The sequence below is a fragment of the Pelodiscus sinensis genome, chromosome 3 (genome assembly GCF_052426305.1).
Source record: "Pelodiscus sinensis isolate ZL-2025 chromosome 3, ASM5242630v1, whole genome shotgun sequence".
NCBI classification, from domain to species: Eukaryota; Metazoa; Chordata; order Testudines; family Trionychidae; genus Pelodiscus; species Pelodiscus sinensis.
In genome coordinates this window covers 117,504,327-117,526,633 of record NC_143054.1, presented here as the reverse complement: position 1 = coordinate 117,526,633, position 22,307 = coordinate 117,504,327, and the positions used below count along the sequence as shown (strand labels likewise).

The window sequence follows — 22,307 nt, the reverse complement described above, 5'->3', positions numbered from 1 at the left end:
CAGGGTCATTTTGAATGTTTATCTTATGGGGTGTGTGCCAGGATTCCCAAGCTCAGAGGATTAGGATCTGATACCTTGTCTGTGTACAAACCCAGATCACAGAGAGCTTCAAAGGGTAGGATTTGTGCTAACCAGTCTACTGTAGGATCTTGGTCACTAAGGCCATGTCTACACTATTGATCAGATTAAAGCAGCTGCAGTCAATCTTCTGGGGTTCAAATTAGTAGGTCCAGTGAAGATATGCTAATTCAAATTGAGAGTGTACTCCCGTCAAAGCCAGTAGTGCTGCTTCTATGAGGAGTAAGGGAAATTGAAGGGACAGTATGCTCCCTTAGACTTCAGGCAGTATGGATGGTGCCAAAATTTGACTTAAATACTTCAAATTAAGCTACTTAATTAACGTAGCTGAATTTGTGAATCTTAGTTAAAACTTATCTTCTAACGTTGACCAGAGATATGAGTTGCAAGGGAGTACATGGCTGCTAACCTGGCCACCTTGAGATCCCAGTCACTGTGAAAGCCTCTGGGACTAAGTTGCCTGCCACCTTGCACTCTAACCCAGTCACTGGAGACCTCAGTCCCAAAGAGGAGTGCTGTTGGGGTTCCAAGTGTTCTGGTAATGTGCAGATGCCTAATGTTGCTTCTAAGACACATACCTACCAAGAAGGACCTGGCACCACAGACCTCCAATATTTCTAGCGGTCATATCCACACAAGCAGGAGATCAGCACCATCAGACTTCCTTGTTCCCTCAGTGCATACTATGGCATCCCGTACTACTGCATCTCAGTGTGTGCTTGAGCATGCTCATCTCTCAATGCAAACTAGCCAGGTAATTACCTCAGTACAAATACCGACTTCCAATGTTCCCCTGCTATCACAAATGGATTGATATCCAATTAACGATAGTCTCCATTGTACCTGAACCACAAACCTCATGACATGGGGATCTTCTGAGCCACTAACTACTCATTTTTCATTGAGATCCTCTCCTTTTCTGACTTCCACCCTCCAGGGAAAACAGTTATCACTTCCATTACAATATGTGCAAGCGGATTCTGATTGAGACTCTCAGTTCTCTGTTCAAAAAGTCTCTCATTTAATCTTTCAGCACTCAGAGAGAAGAGAGGATAGATGAATTCTGCTTTCAAAGGCTGACCAACAATAACTAATTCCTCTTATGCTCTATGGTTTTTCCAAGTGGCTTTACTGGGATCCATTGTGTTGTAGGCTTTGTACTAACGAGCAGTTTTTAAGGGCCCCAAATCATCCAAGGGAGCATAAATAGCCACATCCTCCTATGCCCTCAGTCCCTCCTCACCATCCAGAAACAGTAGATAAGACCTTTGAATAGCTGGAGGCAAGGGTTGACATGTAGACATCTTAAACAGATGAGGCTTTAATGCAGGACTGAGCAATAAGTGGTCCTCAGGCCAGACACAGATTGCATAGGTTATCAGCTGGTGAGTCGCCAGATGGTTTGTTTACCTGCGCGTCCACAGATACAGCCACATGCATCTCCCATTGGATGTAGTTCATTGTTCCTGGTCAATGGGAGCTGTGGAAGTGGCACAGAGCAGGCCAGCACTTCTTGCAGCTCCCAATGCTGGGAATGGTGAACCGCAGCCAGCAGGAGCTGCAAGTGGCTTAACCCACAGACACTCAGGTAAACAAGCTATCTGGCGACTGCATCCAGCCCTTGGGCCACTTATTGCCCACTCCTGCTGTAATGCCTCCACTACTTTGTATGGGAGGATGACTTACAGTTCCAAGAGCTGATGAAGCAATGTACTTCAGATGTACTTCACATTCCTTTTGAGGAAATGCAGAACCTCCATCATAAACTCATGGATGTTTTACATTCCTTATCTTTGACGTGGCACTTCTGATTAATGAGGCTCTTCTAAAGCCAGCTGAGATTTGGCAGACTCCCTGGAAATATGGTGACAAAAAATGTTGCGCCCCGGCCAAAGATATAGAATTTTTATTCTGACATCTGACACAAATTCCTTGGTTGTGGATTCAATCAGTGAACTTCGGAGGCAGCACAATAGCAAGGCTGTCCCATATAACAAGGGCCAACAGTGTCTTCATCTTTTTGGTTACCAAAGCAACTCCCCTGCAACATTATAAATCAGCACAGTAAATAATCACGTGCTTCTGTCAAATAGATTGTGATGCCATGAGCATCTTGGTTCCTACTGTCTTTCATAAAGAGGTACAATCTTCTATAAAAGACATTGATTCTAATAGTTGCAAGTTATTTTTAAGTATCAGAGGGGTAGCGGTGTTAGTCTGAATCTGCAAAAGCGTCTGACGAAATGGGTCTTTGCCCACGAAAGCTTATGCTCAGGGCCCACTGCTCAGGCTGCTGAGGCTCCATTCTTTCCTGGTCCATTAATGCTCCTGATTCCAATCCGCCAGTTTTCCCTGAGTGTTCCAGCCCCAGAGCATCCATCAGGTCACCGACAATGCTGGACCAGGGATGTTCAGATTACAGAGGTTCAACATAGACTATAATTCACATGGTACAAAACATCACTCACTAATCTCAGTGCTCCTACATTATCTACGTACTGCAGGGTGAATCAAGGCCATTCATTTGTTTTGTTTTAAAGCTAGTTAATAAAAATCTCAAGTAAAATTTTTCTGTTAGCCAAATCCTGCAGTCCCTGCTCTGTCCTTACTCAGACAAAATTCCCATGTAATTCAATTTACTCAATAAGGACTACATGATTCTGTTACAGGACTTTTAAAAACTAGGCTCAATTTTCTAAAATTATATTATGGTACATTGTATATTGTGTGTGATGATAAATGCTTGTGTGCAGAGTATTTTAAATATACTCAAGATTTGGAGAGTATTATAAAAATATTAGAATATACTCCACTCAGACAACTGTGATGTGTAATGCTAGAGCATCTGAAATATGTACTTCCTTTCTGCAATTGGCTACCTATTTTGTAGCAGCTATAGTTTATGATGCAATATTTTTAGCATTCAGGTCATAACATATTATATAGTGTGGCAAAAGTGGCCTCTGGCTATTTTGCTGGATGGCGGACTTAAGATCTAAATCATATCTTAAGAGTTTTCTCCCTAAGGGACACTTATTATTTGGGTATAAGCTAGATACCAGGGCAAGATGCAGTGTGCAAACTTTTAAAATTACTGCCATAGGGAAGAGAGAAGCAGGCAGAACATTGAAGGATGCAAGAGGGACAAAGTTATCTTTGAAATTTGGAAAATCCTCAAGCTTTGCTCCAGGAATCTCCTATTTTTGTTTGTTTCAGAACAAAAGACAGGCACAGATAAATCTTTTCTCTTATACTGTAAGAACTGCATCTTTGACGACTACACATTTTTTATAGTGCCATAGTAACTAAGACTAAAAGGGTTAAATTATTTCATTCGCATCAGAGTTAATCCTGGATTACTTGGCTAATATCAGTGATATTACTCAGAATTTACACTAGTTAACTGTGAGCAGCATTTATCCCAAAGAGTTCAAACAAGCAGCTGCTTAAAAACGTGTTAAACTGGAAATTGTATTCCTTTTAAAGTACCTAAGTATCAGAGGTTGTACGTGGAATTCCTGCTGACAGAAATCTAGAGGCTTCTGTAAACATGGCCATATGTTGCCTGTGTTGTGGATAGCTAGGCTGGCAACCAGTTATGCCACCTGCAGCTGCACATTGGCAGAAGATGGGAAGGTGCTAACCCTATTTTTGTTCTTCTATCTCATTTTTTCTTTCAAAGAAGAGCTGGAAAGGGGTGTTGCTGAGGATGGCATAGCTCCCACAGCACAGGTAGCCAGCCAGTAGCAGCCATGCTTACAGAATCTATAGCTGTATTGGCACGGGCCTGGTAGCCTCAAGATTAATGAACAGATTTTGGAGATTGCTGCAGGAGCTCTCACATAAACCTCAGATTTGCAGGCCCTCATCTGAGAGCCCCTGCTGTTGCTGAAGTGTTGTATGTTGGCTTTGCTCTCTTGCTGCCCAGTTGCCTGACCAGTCTCTTGCCCTGATAATCTTAGGGTACGTCTAGACTACATGCCTCTGGCGACAGAGGCATGTAGATTAGGCTACCCGACAGAGTAAAATGAAGCGGCGATTTAAATAATCGCCGCTTCATTTAAATTTACATGGCTGCCGCGTTGAGCCGACAAACAGCTGATCAGCTGTTTGTCGGCTCAGCGCGATAGTCTGGACGCTCCCCTGCCGACATCAAAGGGAGTTGTCGACAACCCAGGTATGCCTCCTGGGATGAGGCATACCTGGGTTGTCGACAACTCCCTTTGATGTCGGCAGGGGAGCGTCCAGACTATCGCGCTGAGCCGACAAACAGCTGATCAGCTGTTTGTCGGCTCAACGCGGCAGCCATGTAAATTTAAATGAAGCGGCGATTATTTAAATCGCCGCTTCATTTTACTCTGTCGGGTAGCCTAATCTACATGCCTCTGTCGCCAGAGGCATGTAGTCTAGATGTACCCTAAGTGTACATCTACATTAGGAAATTATTTTGAAATAACTCCCAAAATAACTATTTTGAAATAAGCATTATGACTCATGGAAAGCAGGAGTTATTATTTTGAAATAACCAGCCTGTTACAGGCAGTCCCCGACTTACGCAGATCCGACTTATGTCGGATCCGCACTTACGAACGGGGCTTTCTCGCCCCGGAGCTCGCAGGCAGCGGTCCGCCACCTCGACCGCCGGGGCGAGAAAAGCTGCTCCCGGTGCCCCTGGTCTGCTGGGGACTGTCTCCAGCAGACCAGGGGCACCAGGAGCAAAGCCGCAGCGGCGGCAGGTCCCGCGCCAGAGCAAAGCCTCAGAGGCGCGGCACCCTGCCGCTACGGCTTTGCTCCCCCTGTCCCTGGTCTGCTGTGGGCGGGGGGGCGCAGCTAGTGTGCCCCCCCCAGCAGACCAGGTTTTGTTGTGGACCCTGGGGCAGAGCAGCTGGGGCGCTGCCGGTTGGTCCAGCAGCGCCGCTCTGGGCACTACTGGAGCAACCCAGCAGCACCCCAGCTGCTCTGCCCCAGGCGTCCCCAAGTCAGCCGCTGCTGAAACTGACCAGCGCTGACTACAGGAAGCCCGAGGCACAGTTGCTCTGCCCCGGGCTTCCTGGAATCAGTCGCTGATCAGTTTCAGCAGCAGCTGACTTGGGGACTTGGGGTTCTTAAGTTGAATCTGTATGTAAGTCAGAACTGGCGGTCAGTTTCAGCAGCGGCTGAATCTGGACACCAGTTCCGACTTACATACAGATTCAACTTAAGAACAAACCTACAGTCCCTATCTTGTACGTAACCCGGGGACTGCCTGTATTTCGAAATAACGGACAGGGTAGTGTGGACGCTCCGCTTGTTATTTCAAAATATGGGGAGTTATTTCAAAATAATTCCCTAGTATAGACTAGGGCTTAGAATTATAGAAATGTAGGGCTGGAAGGAATCTCTGGATGTCATGTATTCCTTCTCCCTATCCTGACTCAGAATTAAATTAACTTGTCAGGGATGGTCTAGCTTTTAATCTGCTCTTAAAAGCCTGTAATGATAAACATCTCACAACCTCTCTTGTAAATACTATTCCAGTATTTAACAATCCTTACTTTTGGCCAGGCATACACAAACATTTACATGGGTTAAGTGATTCACCTAGGGGCTTAAAAATCCACACTTTGGAGCGATTCAGTCATGCTGGCCTAAGCCTTGGTGCAGAGAGCACTATGTGGATGGGCGATGTTTTCCTGTTGACATAGTAGAATCGTCACTGAAGCACTACAGAGGCATGGCTGCACCAAAGCTTTTCCAAATACCTGACTTAAATCTCCCTCGGTGATTAAGATGAATACTTTGAACTTTAAAGTTTGTATTTTTGCTGGTATTAACAGCCATTCTTGAGAAACACAGAGGTGAATTAGGTTCTGTATCTCAAGAGAGCACTTGTGACAGAAAGGTTACACATTATGTTCTCAAGATTTAGCAGTTTGAGGTGAGGCTTAATTTTGCATTTTCATCCTGTGTTTTGAAAGAGGTCAGACTAGGGTTACATCTATACGGCAGCCTTCTTCTGTAAAAGTTTATGCAAATGAAGCGTGGAATAGCATATTGCCACACTTCGTTTGCATAATTAATTAGGGGCCATTTTTGCGCAAGAGGCCTTTGTGCAAAAAGGAGCTGTGTAGACCCCCTCTTGTGTAAGAGCCTAGGTGATTGAGCATTATTCTTCCTGGTAACATATATGATTGCACAGGGATGGAATGGGAACATGAAATAAACTTGTGAATTCAGTTATGAAGGAATTAAGGAGACTGAGGTCATAGTGAGTATATGTTTGTCATGCCTCTATTATTATGAGCCGATGGCTTCCCACCCAGTTCCGGATACCATACACATAGGCCATAGCAGGCTTTACCCCTTTTTCTTGAGGTTTGGACTCAATGACAATAGGAACTGAAAAAGAAATGGCACAAAAGCCCGCTCAGCTTTTCATTGTACGGATAGCTACTCCTAAAATTCCTCTCTCAGGATTGTTCAGTCACACAGCCTTTTTTTTTCTGAAGAACCACTACAAAAATACATTATCAGATAGTTACAGTTATGAAACTGCAGTATAGTATTATTATATACAATATTATGTACAAAAGAAGCAAAATTTACCACTTGGATTGCATTATTTTATTTACATTAACTTTTACTATAACATCTGTAGGGGTTTTTTGTTTGTTTGTTTCTGGTTTGTTTTGTAAATTGGTACCCATCATAGCTTGCAATGGGAAGATAACAAATGTCTCTGTGAAGTTGGAAAAATCCCATCTTACTGAAGTACCACTACTTATTTGCATGTATATCATAGTCTAGGTTTTCAGCTCAGACCTAATGAGACTTGTCATAATGAGTATGTAGGTGTCATAGGAGAAAAAATGTCAGATTTCACGGGGAATGTGAAATAAAGGTAATTTGTTATGCTCTGGAATTTTAGGGCTTGCTTTCACTAAGGCTGTGTCTACATTGGCATGAACATGCTGCCTGACTACACTGGTGGGGAATTCTTGCGCAAGAACACTGACATTCTAATGTGTGAAATCAGTGCTTCTTGTGCAAGAACAATGATGCTCCCGCTCAGGAATAATCCCTCTTGCGCAACTGTTCTTGCACAAGAGGCCAGTGTAGACAGGCAACATGAATTTCTTGCGCAAGAAAGCCCGATGGCTAAAATGGCCATCGGAGCTTTCTCGCGCAAGAGAGCGTCTACACTGGCACGAATGCTTTTGCGCAAAAGCACATCTCTTGCGCAAAAGCACATGCCAGTGTAGACACTCTCTTGCACAAATACTTTAATGCAAAAACTCTTGCGTTAAAAGTATTTGCGCAAAATCTTGCCAATACAGACGTAGCCTAAGGGTGTGTGAATTGCAGAGGATACAAAAATGGTGTTCTCTAACTGCCCCATTTGGACACTGCTGGCACGAACTAAAAAGGTGTCCTAGTTCATGTTAGCATAGTCCTTGTTCACGCAAAACTAAATTGACACAATTTTGGTACCTTTTTCTTTACACCAGCAGTGTCCAGGTGAGGCAATTAGAGCACAACACTTAGGTGCAGACTGGAATTCACGTCTATGCGCAGTATAGACATAGCCTAAGTGACTTGGATTGGAATTGCATTACAGTCTTGGAGATATAATAATATATCACCTGTCCTGCCACGGATTTTGTGCCTTTCTGCATGAATTGCATTGTATTACACTGAGTACTTGTTTAACAAAAAATTATTGCTTCAAGACTGCATTTTTGTTTCTAAATATGGTATTCAATATACAAACACAGAATGGTTGAGATATAGAATTTGGAATTTGATATATAGAATTTGATGTAATGTTCCAGGATCCTTGGATTGAAAGTATATTAATCACCAGTGTATCATCAGTTTAAATTTTGTGCAACATGCTGGATGAGCATGATCCTGCATTAATGAAGTGAATGACAGCTTTGCCATTGACTTCAATGGGCATACATTAGACTATATTAAGGATGTGAAAGTGTAAATGTACACATGGTTAACCAATGAGTCTGGGCTCAGTTAACTTGTATGGTTGCACGCACCCCTTCCCACCCCATTCCCACACTGCTGCCACTTTATCTGTATCTGTATTTAAACTGGCTTCTCTTGAGTGGCAGCTCCTGGATGGCTGCCCCCCCCCCCCCCCCCCGCCCCTCTCCCTGTGTAAATGTAATGTTCAGCGATTACATGTTTACCTGAATAAATGCATTTTAACGTCCAGGGCTTATATATGGCTAAGGAGATTACTTGATCAGGAAAAGAGGCTTTTTTAAAGGAAATTACCATATGAATATACCATTAGATTAGCTATTTATATATTTTTCCAAAAATGCAAAGAGAATTTGGGTATAAATAATTCACAGGAAATATTACTAAATTATTAATGGAGGAATTTCCCTTCTATCTCAGATTAAGAGGGATGGTTCCTCAGAGAATTTGTTGACTGTGAGATCTGCTAAGTTTATATGTTATCTCATCACAGTCCCATAAAGTACTGAATGTGCTTGCATATTCTTAGCAAGGTATGTGGTAAGATTCTATTTTACTTTTTTTTTTTTTAACTGCATGTGTGCCAGCTTAGGACAGAGAGGTGAGGTTACAGTTCAGTTACTGGGTTTCAACCAGTGTTCCACCCGCAATATATAACACAGAAGGTGTGAATATTTACATATTTCAACTTCAGATTTACTTTCCATGAGCTTTCATTTGAGCAAAACTCAATTGCTCCAATTTTAATTTAAAGTGAACATGACACAATACACAGACTAAAAAATTACTTGAAATTTTGAGCTAATATTTATGGAATTTTTTGTCAATGGTCAACCAGCTTTAGCTATAACTAAGAATGTTGCTGATCAGAGAGACATATTTCTCCCAGGGGAGAGAGTAACCCCACAGTATAAGTGGTTATACAGGGGAGTATTATAATGCAGTTTACATGACGCTACACCATACAATCATTTGGGCACTGAAGCTGGTAAAAAATACAGCTGCTACATGCTTCAGGATCTACACTGGCAGCCTATTGGTCTCTGGAGTTTAACATATAGATTCAGACCTATAAAACCCTAAATGGCCTGGGACAAGCCTGACTTTCATGTGTTATACAGGAAAGAATTATGCGGTTTTATGAACAAGAAAATGATTAGGAACTGGCTGTTTTGTAATGTTAACAGTAATATGAGTCCTTGGTTCAGTGACACAGAATTGGTTAAACATTTTCACCTTTGGTCCAGGTTAATGTATTAGACCCCAGAATAGCACCTCAGCATACCAAAGCTTTATCCTAATAGTTTGTTCACAAATAGGACAAGCCAGCTTCTGCAGAGAGTGATGTAGATTTTGTTTCTGAATTGGAGCTGAAACAATGCTCATTATAGAGCCAATGGCATTGCATCATTAAAGAAGCCTTGGCATGATTTGCATGAGTAGAAAGAGCTGGAGGGTTTAGAATCTTTTCCAAAGCCAGTTCAGGTTCTAATATTCTGTCTGCCTATTATTTCCCACTGTCACGTCAGCTGGATAGCTATGTTTTATGTCTGCACTGAGCAGTTTATTGTGTGTCTGGTTCCATTGTTGATGTTTGAAGTGATTAATATACAGCTTGTAAAACACCTAATAACAAATAAATATTATAATATTATATTTTATTCCTTCCCAACAGGATGGCCAGAGACAAGCTTATCATTTCACAGAGCTCACTAGACAGTTGTCATATTGTATCTCTTTTCTGTCAGTGGCCTTTCTGTCATTCAACTACAAATCAACTGAAAGCTGTTATATAGAGCTAATGATTTTTTAATGGAAGATGCAGTTTCTGTAAAAGTAAAATTCTGTGAGAACAAAGTTTGATTTTGCAGAAACTTTATTTTACCTTTGAAAATATTTTGGGTCAGTTTGATCTAAATCAAAATATTTTGGTTTGTTGTTATTGAAGTAAAATGAAACATTTTGTTTCTTGTCAGTTTGACATTAAATTCCATCGACCTGGAGTGCTGCAGTGCTGTATGAGAGACATCGTTCAGGTGCTTGATGCCCCTGTGCTCTTCTGTCGTCTGGGCTTCTTGGCTTGGTTACATCTCTTGTGATATACCACTGTCTGCTTTCTGACTAAGGCACATGCATCAACATGGGAATCACATGAGTATAATGTACTGTGGGAGGAGTCATCCTGCCAGGGAATACAGACAGACAGAAGAATGATGGCATGAGGCACTCAAACTGTAGCTTCCATGAGGAACCATGATAGCTTATGCAGATAAATTTTAATTTAAATCTGACTCAAAAGGAAACATTTTGATTTGAAAATGTTAGAAACTTGTTCTTTTAATCTGAGTGTCAATGCAGAATGTTTTTTAAAATGAGTGTATTTCCCTGCAAATTTTTGGCATTTTTAAATTAAAAAATATTGCATTGAAAAATTCCTGAAGTGCTTTACTTTTTCCTGTTTGACTAGGTAGGTAAAAATGTTCAGATTTCTTAAAATGTGGAAATTTTGATTTTTGCTCAGTTATGCCATTAAATCCTGATCCATACTCTCTTTCTTTGGTCTGATTTAGTTTCTTTAATTTGCCCTCCAAGCTTTTTCACAACTCCCAAAATGGCTTTTACAATTTGAGAAGAGGGACTTCTAGTAGACTTACTGAGAGATGCATAAATAATGTTAGTAGGGAACAATGCCATTAGTTTACTACTCTATAAAGGACCTCATTTTAACCTCATTTAAATTGTTTTTGTAACTAATACAATTGCATTGACTTCAGTGAAGTGTTATTCCTGATTTACCTAAGCATATTTAAGATCAGAATCAGAGTGGAATTGTTTCAGTGGAGAAACAGGAATTTTCTGGTTGCTCCTTAAAAATGGATCCTTCCATGTTATTATCCAAAAATCTGACATTTCCACAATACATTTTTTTCATTTATTATGCAAAGAAGAAATGTATTCTTTCATTATTTAAAGGTCTACAGTTTCTTAGACCAGAAAACCATGGCTTGTTTTTAAATGTGTGTATTATTTCTGTGGTGAGAAGAGGTTGATGGAAAGAGAAGAGGAAATGTTGGTTAATACTCACCTAAGAAAGAAATCTTTCTGACACGCCCAGCGCTGACCTGCCCAGGAAGTGAATCTTGGATTCCCCCTATGGAAACTTATTTCTCCACCACTCAAGTTATTAGGTCTTCCAAACACACACACACACACTCTCTCTCTCTCTCTCTATATATATATATATACATACACATGCAGTGAGTCTCACTTAAAAAGTTAAAGATTTACTGGTTTGACAGTGATTCCTATATGTGAACAGAGGAATTCTGCTGGACCCGTTAGTATTTCTAAAACTAGAATAAAATCTAAGTTTGACTCCTGTGTATAGATCTACTCTTTTTTTTCTGTAGCTATTCATTTATGCAGACCTCACAGCATTCACTGTAGCCAGAAAGTTGGTTAATGCTTCCAAACAAGGAATTACACTATCCAGTTCAAGCGACGAGGAGTCCTGTGGCACCTTATAGACTAACTGAAGTGTAGGAGCATAAGCTTTCGTGGGCAAAGACCCACTTCGTCAGACGCATGACATGCGTCTGACGAAGTGGGTCTTTGCCCACGAAAGCTTATGCTCCTACACTTCAGTTAGTCTATAAGGTGCCACAGGACTCCTCGTCGCTTTTGCAGATTCAGACTAACACGGCTACCCCTCTGATACTATCCAGTTCACTGATTTATTGAATGATTGTTTATATTTGATATCCAAAAGATATTGTGAACTGTTGACATATTTCTATTTTTCTCTCTCTTTCAGTTACACCATTTTCTTTCCTGCATTTTGCCTTTCTATACTTAAGAGTTCTTGCAGTGTTTTGAATTTATAAATTTGAGGCCAGATTTTTTAAGGCATTTAGGCATCTAAAGATATAGATAGACACCTAGTGGAATTTTTCACAGCACATAGGTATCTAAATCTTGTTAAAAATCAATGGAAGTTAGGCAAAGAGGAGCTTTCAAAAATACCACTAAATGCCTATCTGCCTCTTTAGGGATTAAAAACCTTTAAAAGTCTGGCCCTGTGTGCCTTTGAGACGGGGCGGATGAGAGTTTTGCAGGGCCCAAAGCAGGACAATTTTGCAGGGCCCTCCTTTGGAGAAAAAATAGAAAAAAGGCGTCCCTCCCCCTGTGCCCACTCCTCTAGTAGCCCCACTCTGATCATGTGAGCTACCCCCGCCTCATCCCCTCTCCTAACACCTCCCTCTACACACCTGCCCTGCCTCTCTCCTCTGGCGCTAGTCCCTCCCCTGCAGGTGTCTTCCCTTCTGCTTCACCCCCAGAATCCCCTGGCACCTGCACCCTCCTGGTGCCTCCCCCTTCCCTCACTGTTCCTGCCCCCTTTGCCCTCTCTTTCCCTGATGCCCACCCCCTCACCACCTTCTGCCCCCGTTTCCCTCATGCCCCTGTCCCCTCACACATGCCTTGCTCTAGCTCCACCTTCCTCATGCCCACCCCTTCTTTCAAGCCTTCTCCCAGCACCTCCAACCTCCAATGCCCTTACTCTCTCCCCTCCTGCCCTTTTCCTCCTTGTCTCCACTTGGCCCCCTGGCATTTTTCTCTCCTCCATGCTGTCCGTTGGTGCCTTCCCCTTTCTTCTCCTGACCTGCCCCGCTCCCCGCAGCACAAGCCCCTTCTTCTGCCATCCACCTTCTGCTTTCCAGTTTGCAGGGTGGCCGCGACCCCGGCCCAGGCTCCCGAACACGTGCTGAACCGAGCAGTCTAATGCTGGGCTGCGCAGTTTTAAAGTCCTGGGCTGTGACGTCACACCACGCCCGGGCGTCTTCCCTCTCAGCTGTTGTGTGGCGTTTCAGCTCGCCACGCATGCGCTTCCTCGGCCCTACGTGGCCCATACTGGCCGGTGCCGGGGAATTTAAAGTGCGGGGCTGTGGCGCCCCGTCACAATCCCCCTCCTCCTCCAGCAGCTGCCAGCTGGTCCTTCAGCGGACGGCCCACCAGGAAATTCCCAGTATAATGCCGGGCCAGTCGGCCCCTGGTGCTGGCGTGGGGCCTATTGAAGCGTGGGGCCTGGGGTAGCCGCCCTGCTTGCCCTGTCCTATATCCACCGCCGCTTTGAGAAATTATATCAACATAGTTTGATCAAACTAGTTTTGTTGTTCTGAAAGTACTTTCCAATGTGCACAAAGATTCCCCCTCATCTATGCATGAGGAACTGATACCAAATGGGACCTCCTTTTTCGGTTCTGATTCTGCTACTACTTTTCATATTCAAAATTTCCTAATTCCTATAGGACTTTTAGTGCAGGTTTCAGCCTTAAGCAAATTCTCATATGTTGGTGAGCCTCCCTAAATCAACATTAAAAGTCTTTAACTTTCAGGAGACAAACCTTAAATTATAAGGGTTTTTAAAGTGTTCACTGTAAGGGGTGTCTTCTTTAATGTATCTGAGTATCTCTCTTAAATGTAACTGGAATTACCTGTGCACTTTTCAAGAAATGTCCATTTAGACATCCTGATGGTTTAGGATTTAACCTTGGCTATCAGTCATATAATATTAATCACCTTTTTCCAAAAAAGAAAGCTTCAAATATTATTTTGATGAAATTGTGTTGTTTTTCAGCATGGGTAAAGCATCTGCTTTAAGTTTTAATAAGCTCTTTGTGAATGAACAAAGATGCCATCAATAAATTTATACTTAAAAATGTTTCCTACATGCCTTGATTTTTGATGAAGTTATTGTGTAAAAGGTAGAAAAATTTCATCTAGTGCTTTCCAACAAATAATTTGATTGGTTAGCATTTTTCTCAATGTAACTGTGATTATGAAGGATTAGATATATCTCTATGACAAAAAGAAAATACTGAGTATTCATGGGTCTTTCAAACATTTGCTTGTGATTGGATACATAAAAGCAATACTTTCCAAGGACAAAAACTTACAGGTAAAAAGTTTTATCATCTAAAATTTTAGTTGGAAATCACAGTACATACTATCATACAACCACTACAAAGTTCTGAAAACGTAAATATCAAATACTAAAATGAGCTAAAACAATTACAACATTCTCATCAGTATGTTCAAATGTCCTCATATTCATTTTCAAACTTGTACAATTATAGGGGTGTCATATGCACATTAAGTGGCAGAAAAAATATGAAGACCTTTTTTCTATTATGAAAATTATAAATATGCTAGGAATATAAACATTTCTGATCCTACACTTCTGCCATTTGTCAAAAATTCAAACCAACGGCTTTTCCAAATAAAAATTTAGACTGGAATCAAAAGAAACTCTTACAATGGAACATCAGTTGCAACCAGTGCCTTGTAACGGTAGCAGATATCTGCTGTTCACTTGTTCTAGATAATTTCGCATGTTATATTGGTATTAATAATGCTCTGTTTCCTGTCTATGAAACCATTGGTTGAAGTAACTCACCAGGCTATATCTCTGCTTGCCACACAATCTCAGTGAGTGATGAGGTTATAATGAGTTTTTTTCTATATAGTGGTTTTTCTAGTCTCTTTCCTCACTGTGAGTCTAATGGGCACATTCAGACTCATTATGAAAAGCAGTCCCACCAGCTGAATGGCAGTAAACATATAAGCTTGTTTGCCAGGCTTCTCTGAACCAATAAACCAGTTGTAGCTCCAAAAATGACATGGCTAGTGTGGAAATAATTTTCTGCATGGAAGGAGTATGTACTGGAGTTATATACTACAAGTATTTTAGTTAACTCTGTGAAAAAGTCCACACTGGTACAGAAAATACTCAAACTTTTCAGCTAGCAGATAATTTCCCTTCATCATTATTTTCTGTAGAATTATATCTGTGGGAGGCCAGTCTGATTAACGGTATTTTACAGTTTATCTGGGAGCTATCTATTCTTAAGCTGTTCAGGACATTCTAGTTCTAATAAACATCTATATTCCTTGCGTTTATTTGTTATATCTAGTAGGGGAAGAACACCTGGGACACAGAGAGTATATATGTCTGCCAAGGTTAAGACTGAATTGAAAATCTGTTGTATCAGTTAGTGATTACTCAAAATCTTGTCCAGTTAAGTCTTTTTCCTGTTTCTGAATACTCGCTATAATTTATAATGTTGTCGAGGGGAACATACACATTTTTTTATTGTTCACTGACTATTATGATAGGAAATCCCTTATGTATCTTTCTTTCAAAATGATAGATTACAGCATTTAAAGAGAAAAACTTTTAAATGAAAAATACACTGAAGTTTTACACTAACATTTTTTCTATAGAAAAGGGACCAGAAAACCTCCCCTTATATAATTTAAAAATAGATGTAACTTGAAAAATGCTCACTTTCTAAAATGTTTTGTTCTTGGTCAGTGTTTGTCAGGTTCAACTCCAGCCATGCTTTCCCAGTGGAGGTTGATTCAGACACCAGCATCTTCCAGCTCAAGGAGGTGGTTGCTAAGCGACAGGGAGTTCCAGCTGACCAGTTGCGTGTGATTTTCGCAGGGAAGGAGCTTAGGAATGACTTGACACTGCAGGTAAGTCTCCCTTGGTAGTTTTGTTTCTGGGATGCTGCCAGCTCAACTGCTTCTGTCTCAACTGCTGCCAGTCTGACATTCATGACTGAGATCTAATAGAATAAATAGTGCCTGGGGATTCCTTGAACTTTACTCCACACTGCTTCATTAATTCTGACCTTCTTAATTATGCATTAAAACAGCAAGCAGGAAGGGTAGGAACAGAGAAAGAATATAAGAGAGACCGAGAGAGAGCTGTGCTTAGTGAATAAATGTTTACTGACTACAGACGCAAGCTATGCACAATTTCTGTATCTGCTCAATTTCTACCTTACTTATTCCATTTGAATCTTAATGAATCTGAATGAATGTGAATAAATTGTTCCAAATCAGGCTGCTCAATCATCATGTTGTACAGAATTTGTAACCCAATTCTGACCCCTGGAGGACAATTGTAAGCCTGCTGTTGCTGCTCCTTGTGTGTGCATGTGTGCACATGCTCATGCACATATGTGTTAATGGAAGGGTAGTGCTTGAAGGTCTGTTCACAGTGGCCAATCAGATTTTCCCAGAAGCACTGAAATCACAAAAATGTAATTTGAAAGACTAGTCGGGGGAAGGAAGATTTAATTTCCTCTTGATTAACTGTTCTGATAAAATAAGATGTAGTGTAAATGGAGAGGGACAAAAGAGCATAGCACGACAAGTAACAAGTCTCTTTTCCTGACTATCTCAACCACTGTTACCAGTACTGCCACTCTCATTTTATCAACATCTTTTTCTTCCTGTGAGTGATATTTGTGGAACTGACCTCATTTGCAAAGGACACAGGTTGAAGACATTTGAGAAATCTGGAAATAATACATGTTTTGACCTCTCAATGCACAACTTGAGATTGCTGAGTTATTAGAAGTACTATCCTTGCAGTAACATCAAAGAACAATGATGTGTATTCTAAAGTGGTTTAGGTGACTACATAAAATACCCCCCACAGGCACAACTCTGTTTTAACGAGCACAGATTAATTGGCACTTGCATTTTCAGCAATGTGGGGGACATTGCTGTGCGCAGAATGGCCGCTGTGTCAGGTTGCAGAGGGTCAGTACAGTATTGACATCCTATCACTACATCTTCATGGCATGATATTTATTGCTTTGTAAAATGCTTTAGGGAGTTTGTGCACACAAAAGAAACTATAGAATGCAAATTGCGGTTGTCATTCTCCAGTGCATCTCCTGCTGATAGTGTTGATGCACATTGTAATCATGCAGAAACTGCTGTGCTTTGCTTTTAGATGATTTGCTTTTACCAAAGAAAATATATGGGGCCAAAATGTTTTTTAAGGTTAAAAGCTATCTGTGACTAGTTCCTATGTTAGGGTTCTGTGTTACACTTTCAGAGGCTCCTAAACCTTCTTGCACATCCTGAAGCATAGTTATAGTGGTACTGTCAGATTGTTTCAGGATGAAACACAGAATCATTTACTGGGGTCCAATTTTTTGCATCTCCGGCTCCCGGAGATGGCTCCTGCCGCGGCGGTCCGACCAGCCGCCCTTTTGCCCCTCGCAGGCTCTGGAGTGTGGGGCGTCCCCGGTTCCAGGACGGTCGGAACCGGCGCCCCGTCACAGTAGGGATGCTGAGCAGCATTGTCCCACATCTGTTCACTCTTCTCATTGCCCCAGGCTGGAGTCACATCCTGGGTTGCCAGCTCTCCTGGACTGGGTGGACCCGATGCCATTGCAACAAATGGTGTCCAATCCATCAGGTACCAGAAAGTTGGCAACCTCGCTTACAGCTGGAGGTGGCTGCAAAGCAGCAGTGCACTCTCCACGGCCGATGGCCTAGACCCTGGGCATGGTGGGCAGCAGGACGACCAGGACATGCTGAACTTGCAAGACCCCAGAAGGAGCCCCCAAGCCAGGACCTAGGGCTGTCAGAGCTGGTGCGAGGGCTGGCCCTTTGGTAAGGGAAGTCAGGTGGAAAACTGAGAGTTGCTGCAGCACTCCCTGCACATATAGTTCCCGCACCTATGAGAGAGAGACAGAAAAAGAGAAAGACTGTAGAAATTTTCAGGGCTGAAAGTAGAGGTGGTTTTGGTAGCAGGGAAGGGTAGTCCATAGTCATAGATCTTGAGTCCAAAAGGGTTCCACTAGATCTTCTAGTCCAACCCACACTAGAACCCAAAACTGAAAGGATGCCAAAATATTATGAGGCTAGACTATGATGTGTCACAGGTAGAGAATGAAAAAGGATTGAGATACATCTGTGCCCAAGGATTGCACAGTGGAGGGGAAATTATTAAGTGTGATATATCCAAATAATCCAGGTTTGAGACCTTCATCCACATGCTTCAGAGAATGTGAAACCCTCCCTCCCCGCTTCTAAGGTTATGGTAAGAGTGCGCAGTTTAGGACATTTGGTGTGCCCAGCTGGATGTTTCTGCTACATGCTAGTGGAATATTTCCTTCTGACACACACACACACACACATATATTGTCATCTCAATTTCAGAGTTAATATCCTACTGAGATTAATGGGTCAATTCATGTGTATCTTAGAGTTGTTGTTTCAAAAAGATTCAAGAAAACAATGTGACATTGGTTTATATTCAGCTAAAATTTTAAGGATGGCATGTTTGTTTTGCGACCATAAGAAGAAACTTTTTTTTTCAAGTGAGAGCTTAGGTTATGTAGAAAGAATTGGGTATATCAAAGAATCATAGGATACACAGAAGCTCTGCTCACAACCATAAAAGGACAAGAGATGAGTCCAAATTAACAAGGAGTTTGATCTGAATGGGAATTCATTGCTGAGTGCCAAACTGAGGCAGCAACAAATGGGGTTAGGTATTAATAAATAAAACTTTCAAAAGGATACATAACAGTGAATGGAAGTCTGTCAAGATGGGGTAATAGAGTACTCAGATCCTACCAGGTTCTAACCAAGGAAAGTGCATTTCAGATGAGAAACCACACAAAGTGGCTGATGTGGAACATGAACAATTGTCCGCATTACGAATGAATACCATAAGGCTGTATGTGCATGAAGTGTGTTAGAGAGATATGCATGGGCAGTTGGTGAAGGCAGGGCTGGGGACTTACCCACTCTAGCCCTGCCTCTTCCATTCCCCCGTGAGGTGGGGCAGTGCGCTGCATATGTGCTTCCTCTTCCAAACACAGGGAGAGGAGGGGAGTTGGAATGCGCTCGCCGCAGCTTCTCCAGCCCCGGAGGAAGGCACTCCTCATGCAATGAGAAGTAACAGTTAATTCGAGGGAAGGGTTTTAAATCGGACTACCGCGTCTTCACGCGGCAAGTTAAATCGGGCGACTGGCATTTTAAAATGGTGACCGGCCGGGAATATGCTAATCAATCACGGGATATTTAAATCCCACGCTTCATTAGCAACTTCGGTATGCTTCATTTGCCTCCTTAATCCAAACTAGGGTGCAAGTGTAGACATACCCTGCCAGTTTTTCAAGGTAAATAGCCCCCATGACAAACCCCATGTATAGGGCATAGATGTGATAAAAGTGTGAACATCAAATACTAGAAGTTTGTAATGTGATATGGCAGCTGAAAAACAAAACAGTGTGGTTCTCTTAATAGGTGTGGGAGTTAAGCCTAGATTAGACTGTATATAATTACATAGTTTTGGGTACCTCATAACCAGAAAATAATAGGTAAATTGGTGTTTTTACACACACACACACACACACACACACACACACACACACACACACACACACACACACACACACACACACACACACACGGTTATGTGATGTTTGAAGTGAGAGCATAACAATTTGACAAATATTTGGATAATGCTAACACCGAACAGGGAAAGGATATATTCAGTGTGGTACACAGAGACTATAGAAATGAAATTAAGAAAGGGAAAGTGGAGACTTAATATCCATCAAATGTTCTTAGCAGTGAGAAGTTTTTATCTGAGGAATAAATACTCAAGGGAAGTGGTAGAAACCTTAAAGCCTGGGATCCTTTACAGCTAGACTGAAACAGTGTAATATAGGGAACACTCTTGTACCAATGGGAAGATTTATCATATTATCTTAGTATCTTGCTGTTATTTCTGCAATTCTGTGATCTTTTACAAAAACATTGAATTATTCAAATTGTTACAGCTTGTGGCAGTCCAGAATATTTTGCTGTACCATGTGCTTATTTGTCATTTTTCAGATTGCACGCACATATAGTCAATACATTATTTGGGAACTTGATCTGTTTTTGTTTTCTAATAAGAGCTTTCTCCTTCACTTTAATTGAAAATGTGTGTTGCAATCTTAAGTGGCAACTGGCTGATTACAAAGTTTCCTTTGAAGACAAATTTACACACAGAAGGAGATTCAGAAGTATTCTTGTTAGGAGCAGTCTTGCTGGGGAAAAAATGGGCTAGGAGAACAGAAATGTTGCATTATGGCAGCAGAGGTCACTTCAAAGGAACTAACACTGAACAGAGTCTGAGGGGGTGGAGAAGCCAATTATTTTAGAGGAAATTGTCAAAATGAAAAAGGGTATATAATTTCTCTATCAACTTTTGGAGTCCCTTAGTAATTATTTATCATTCCCAGGAGTTTTTTCATTAACTGTACAGACCCTAAAAGGCACTTATTCAAATTATGACAAAGAATCAATGAAGTGCAACATAAAACAGGTGTGTATGTCATGTTAGTGATGCTGGTAGGAAAAAAATGACGTGGATGAAAAGCAGTGGAATCTGGCAACCCCACATATAGGAAATGGAAAACAAAATGTTTTGTGTGCCACACATAGAACCTCGATGGGCCACCTGCAGGCCACAGTTGGCTCGCCACTGTTATAAACTTATGATCTTTTGTCTCCTCCTCAGGGAATTGAAACACCTGCTCTTGGATCAAAGGCAGCCTTTATGGCTTTTTCTAGAAATAATCCTCAAATAAAGAGGGTTGAATCTATATTTTCATTATACTCTATTTGATCAATGGGAATCTACATCTGATAGTAAATTTGGTCAGGTAATTTTGAAGTTCGTATTCAGATGGGACTCTGTGATCTCACTATCCTGGATAAGAGTACTGTTTGTTAATCTCTCTCATGGGTGGGTCTATGTAGAGGACACATGCACACAAAAAGAGGATTACATACCTACAACCAGGGCTCTTGAAGATGGACTGTGTGTGTTTAAACTCATGGCCCAGCTTTCCTCACTGCCTCTGTGTCCTACTTACCGTATGGATTGTGATGGTATTGTTTTATGCATCCCTGTACACATGGGAGGGTCAGCTTCAGCCCCTCCCTACCCTGTACAACCATACCTTTACCTTTCTTTGAGTTATGATAAAAGGCAGCTGTATACCAAATTTGGTGGTCCTAGCTCTTACCATTTAGGAGAAGTTCTGAAACAAATATACAGGACATATAAAGTTGCTCCCTTACAGAGAAATTCTCTCAAAAATATAGTATATAAACAGAGGTCTCAAACTCCTGTCCCATGGGCCATCCCCAGCCAAAGCAATTGTGCAATCTGGCTTGGGACTCCTGGTGGCTAGCAGCGAGCACCTGTCTGTTACTGGTCTCTAAGAAACAACGAGAAGTCCGGTGGCACCTTCTAGACTAACAGATTTATTGGAGCTTTCGTGGGCAAAGACCCACTTTGTCAGATGCACAAAAGGACCACTCGCCAAAAATATTAAGTAAGATATCGATTATTAGCTATTTCAGACAATGACATCAATCCCTCCACAAGCCCTTATCAACATCATACCAGGGAAGTGTAGGGCCATTTAGCGGCAGTGAAGAAAGCTAGGTGGTAAGGACATGGGCAGGGTTGGCTGCATGTCAGGGGGGATGGGTGGGCAGCCAAAAGAGCAATTGTTTGTGAATAGAGCTCAAGAGGCATCTGGGGAACTGTGTGAGGACAGGAGAGCCTATTGGTAAGTAAGGTATGGTTGAGATGGTTGAAAAAGCAACAGAAGCTGAGTGAACATCAGAGAGGTTGGAGGATTGGGACTGTGGATAAAAACAGGGAGCACAGATAATGGTTTGTTTACATCTTTTTTGTTTTAAACAAAAATTAAAAATTTCTCATAAGTTCAAAATTAATTAAAAAAACCTTTTGGTGTCCTGTATAATTACAGATATGCAGTACATTAATATAAATTGTAATGAAAGTTGGCTTGAGGAAGATGTAAGAAGGTGGAGAGAAACCCCCACAGTTCAGGGAACCTAGAGATGAGGATTGTTTCAAATTCAAAAGAGGTGTGACAGCTTGCAGATATCCAGTCAATAGGGACAGTAGGGAAACTGTGACACACTATGTGAACTGTCAGATAAATTTCAAAGACTTTTTTTACGAAGTGGTGATATTTCTCTGTTATTAAAAGGAATGGAACTTTACTGAATGCATCATTCTAAGAAAGTGAATAAGCAGAAGATTTAGCAAAAATCCAAACAACATTATCACCTAGAGAACTGATTTGGGAAATATTCTAGTTCATTTTTCAAACTTGAGTGCTTCCTTGGATGGATCTCATTCACCAACAAAGCAGTAAAAAAAAAAAGTAATACTTAAATATTTTCAGAAAAATCAAAATTACACATTAAGAAAAAAATGCACTGTATTCAATTCTTGCAAGTTTATATTGTGTAATTAAAGAAGGTATATGAAGAATTAGGCAACTTACTTCACTATTGCACTCAGCTCTCATGTGTGCTCCAGATGTCTTACAGAAAAGAAG

The 22,307-nt window shown here is 41.4% G+C and overlaps 1 protein-coding gene across 4 annotated transcripts in view; it reads left to right on the top strand.

The window, feature by feature from the left end:
- The window catches only part of PRKN (parkin RBR E3 ubiquitin protein ligase), a 1,204,231-nt gene that overhangs the window by 262,401 nt on the left and 919,523 nt on the right, over positions 1–22,307 (top strand). For all 4 annotated transcript variants that reach the window (XM_075924578.2, XM_075924580.2, XM_075924581.2 and 1 more), the window contains one exon: positions 15,428–15,591. In XM_075924578.2, coding sequence (XP_075780693.2) covers positions 15,428–15,591 — 164 coding nt within the window. The remainder of the gene's footprint in view (positions 1–15,427; positions 15,592–22,307) is intronic.